The 3,913-nt window shown below is 54.2% G+C and overlaps 1 protein-coding gene across 1 annotated transcript in view; it reads right to left on the bottom strand.

Annotated features, from left to right (window-relative positions):
* Positions 1-3,913, bottom strand: part of PLD2 (phospholipase D2) — a gene marked incomplete in the record, with an annotated part of 13,505 nt that overhangs the window by 5,467 nt on the left and 4,125 nt on the right. Inside the window, 8 exon segments of the mRNA XM_027773182.1 lie at positions 4-27; positions 162-275; positions 361-479; positions 666-792; positions 1,440-1,610; positions 1,771-1,881; positions 2,605-2,683; positions 2,826-2,909. Coding sequence (XP_027628983.1) covers positions 4-27; positions 162-275; positions 361-479; positions 666-792; positions 1,440-1,610; positions 1,771-1,881; positions 2,605-2,683; positions 2,826-2,909 — 829 coding nt within the window.

The following is a 3,913-nucleotide window of genomic DNA, read 5'->3' as shown; positions in this document are numbered from 1 at the left end:
GGTCCAGCGATCCACTGACCGCAAGACCTAGGGAGACAGGTCATGATGCGGTTCCCAACCCCAGGAGAGGAGTCTGGGGGACCCGCAAACCAGGAAGAGTGGCCTGGGGGAGTGGCCTGCAGGGAAGGGAAGGAGAGGGCTGGCTGAAGCCGGAGCCTCACCTGCACGGTGGCGCACTGCCCCCCTGGGAGCGTGAAGGGGAGCTGGTTTGCAGTGCTGGTGGACTTGGGCAGCAGGTAGGGATATGTGGGTGTCTTGTACTTGGCCTTGGTAGTCTGAAGCGGAGGGATGGCAGTCAGCAAGAGAAGGCAAGCCTGCAAGAGGTGGCTCGTCCCCACACTCACTGGCGGGGGCGAGCACCTTGGTGAAGTTCCAGCGCTGGATGAAATGCCGAGCAAGGTCCCGGGCAGATGGGCCGTGGACAACCACCCCGATGTCCCGCCATGGCATCCGGGGTGTGGTCTCTCTGTCGATGAAATCTGAGGGTCCCAGGACAGTCAAGAGTAAGATCAAGGCAGGTCTCTTGGGGCTCCTTTGGGGAGGGAGAAGGCAGAGCCTACCAGAGGGACACCTGCACTGTCCTTGACCCGCCTCACCTCATTCTCAGTCCCAGCCCCAACCCCTGCCCCTGCTCCCAGCTCAGACACTGTAGGAGGGAGGCTCACCTTCAAAAGGTCGGTCCAGCTGCACCCAGTCCTTGGTGATAAGGTTGCTATAGTCCTTGCCCAGCCAGAAGAACTGGTTGTGAGAGAGGTCTGGGGTGGCTGGAGGGTCTGGGCACGGAGTCGGAGACTGTGGGGGGAACATGCACAAGCCAGGGGCAAGGAGAGGTCATGGGCCATTCAGAGCCGGGGCCAAAGAGAACATAGGAGCACTGAAAAGTGTGAGAGAGACATAGAGAGCAAGAATGAAACAGAGAGAGTTCTATTCCCGTCTCCCCCCAACCTCGGCCGCATTTGATATCCATAGAGGAGTGAGGAGGGAACTATCTTACAGTACGCTTTTTTTTTTTTTTTTTTTTTTTTTTTAGATTTTTTCCCATGGGGAAGTGCACTCACAAACACAGAGAGAAACAGAGAGAGGGAAAGTGAGAAATCATTCCTCAGGGAGGATGGCCACACCACAATCCCTTTTCCTCCACTCGCCTAGAATTTGGGGCACGCATGCACATGCACTTGACATGATTTTCAAGCCGCCCAGTCTGGAACTCAGACAGTGGTCGGCCATGTGAGAGTCTAGAACCTTAAGCACCGTGCTACTTGCCAACCCACCCTTATAGTATTTTTAAAAAGGATTCTTGAGGTCTCAGCAAGGCTGAAGCACTCCCCAGGGTGTGGAGAGCCTTGAATGTCCAGGAGAGGAAGGCTGGCACTCAGAAGAGGGGTGCATTTAGGTTACCTGAGTTTGGGGGGAGCTCAGGAAAGACTCAAAGGAACTACCTGTGAGGAGGTCGATTCAGAGGAGTTTCCAAGGTCAGTCAGTCGATAGTGCAGGTCATCCCAACGGCCATAGGCAAGGTCCAGGCCCCCCAAGAAGGCCACTACTTGGTCTACTACCAAGAGCTTTTCATGATGGGCCCACAGCGTCACCTGGTCTGGGTGGCGCATCACCTGGAGGAAGTATAGAAGAGTTCATGAGGGTGGATTTTGGTGAGAGGAGACAGAGGTGCTGGGAGGGAGAGTGGGAAGGTGGGAGGATGGGACCTCGGAGGGGGAGTGTTGGGGGAGGAGCAGTGTCATGCAAGAGGGGACCCTGTGGCCCGAGAGTCACCTTGATGTTGGGGTGCAGCAGCATCAGAGCCCTCTTGCTGTACCCACTGTTGATGCCCAAGGCCAGTTCCACTTCTTTAAACAGCAGTACAGACACGCGGACACCCTGTTCCTGTGGTGAGGGGGGCTATCAGGTCCTAGTGCCTCTCTGAGTGGCCCCTTTCCATCCTCCCAAGCCCTGCCCATGCTCAGGATTCCTGCGCATCCCTCCACCCAGCCGGAGACCCCAGATGCTCTGCCACGTATACCCTGCTTTGATGTTTGCTGCAAACAGACTGCCATTTATCTGCTCACCCACTCATCCATCCACACAGCTACCCGCTTCTCCTTCATTATCTATCCACCCATCTTCCCAGTGGTTTGTTCATCCTCTTGCCAACTGCCTTATCCCTCCAGCTGCTCGCCCACCCTCCAGTCCCTCCACTCTTCCAAGTGCTGACCTCCTGTACACCTCCCTTTCCACTGTCTGCACCACTTACCCACCTCACCCCTACCTCATCCACACGTCCTTCCTCCCATCCATCAACACCCACAGGTGCCCTTGTGTGGCCGGCACTGAGCCTTGTACTGGTACCAGTACCAGACACGGACGCCCCAGGAACACAGCAAAGCACTGTGGGTAATGGGAGAGGAGTCTATGCCATGGGGCGGGGAGTGGCAGAGGGAGGTTATCAGTTCTCCTTAGGGAATGGGGAGCCAGAGGAGATGATGTTTGACAGACACAGAGCCAAGATGGGCACGTCTCCCCCGCTGAAACCTCAGATTCCCTTTCTTGTCAGCCTCTGCCCCAGGCACTCCCACCAGCTGGCCCTTGGAGCCGGACAACTCTCCTCACCGCCTTCCTCTTGAGCATAATGTCCAGTCTCCAGTCGTCTGAGTGGGCAGGACGCTTCAGATAAACCTCGGGACTTAACCTGGGATCCAAAGTGGGGGTGAGGGGTCAGCTAGCCCCAGACGACCAGCCCCTCCTCCCTTCCTACTCCCTCCTCTGACAGGCACGCTGACCCGCCTCAGGCCCCATCGTGCCCCTTCCTGCCTGAACCTTCCCCCACTCACCACCAGTCCGTGATGAAAATCTCCTCTTGAGCTCGCAGGATGGCATCTGCCACAGCAGCAAAGTAACCTGCCCCGTTCACAAACCTGGGGGAGGCCAAGCCAAGGAGGTCAGAAGTCAGAAAGCTCTGGAGAGTGAAGACCGAAGGGCAGTCGTGGGTCAGAGGTGACAGGAGAATCAAAGATCAGGCATGAGTAGAGAGGCCAGAGGGTATCAGATATATCAAAGTGGGACTTGCCAGAATGATTTGCCGGCATGAGCTATACAAAAATGAAAACGAGGGACCAGCAGATGGCATAGCATTTATGTTGCTGGACTCCCACGTGGCCGACCACAGTTCAAGTGCTGGACATACTGGCTTGCTTTCTCACTTTCTCTACCTGTCTCTTTCTGGTGAGCACACGTACCCTATAGCAAACGTCAAAAAATAATAATAGAGGGAACAGCAGTTGGCATAATGGCCATATCGCTGGACTACCATGTAGTCAACCGTGGTTCGAGTCCCGGACCCGGTGGCTTAAAACTCACGCTGGGCGTGTGTGTGTGCGTGCCCAAGATCTCAAGAGAAGAATGGCGAAGGGATTGTGGCGTGGCCAAGATTTCTCGCTTTCTGTCTCTCTCTGTCTTTCTGGCGAGTACATGCGCCCTATAGCAAAAACCTCTCAAAAAAAAAAATAATAATAATAACAGGGGCTGGCAGGTGGCATGGTGGTTAAAGGAGCTGGATTCCCACATGGCTGACCGTGGTTTGAGTTCTGGACCTGGCAGCTTGGTTTCTCGCTTTTCCTTTCTCTCTCTCTGTGTCTCTGTCTAGTCAAATTGAAAACTAATAATAACAAATGGTATTAATAAAAATAAATAATTATTTTTAAAAATGAATAAAATAAATATTGTTTTTTAAGAGAGATTTTTGCAACAGGATGTGTGCACTCACTGGAGAGACAGAAAGAAAGCAAAAAATCACCCTCCAGGGGCAATGGCCAAGCCGCAATTCCTTCTCCTTATTCTACTCTCAGGATTTTGGGCATGGGGACCAGCAGTTGGTGTAATGGCTATCTCGCTGGACTCCCCCATAGGTGGACCCCGATCG

Source organism: Tupaia chinensis, unplaced genomic scaffold (assembly GCF_000334495.1).
Source record: "Tupaia chinensis unplaced genomic scaffold, TupChi_1.0 Scaffold000330_1, whole genome shotgun sequence".
NCBI classification, from domain to species: domain Eukaryota; kingdom Metazoa; phylum Chordata; class Mammalia; order Scandentia; family Tupaiidae; genus Tupaia; species Tupaia belangeri.
This window is presented reverse-complemented; position numbering and strand designations above follow the sequence as displayed.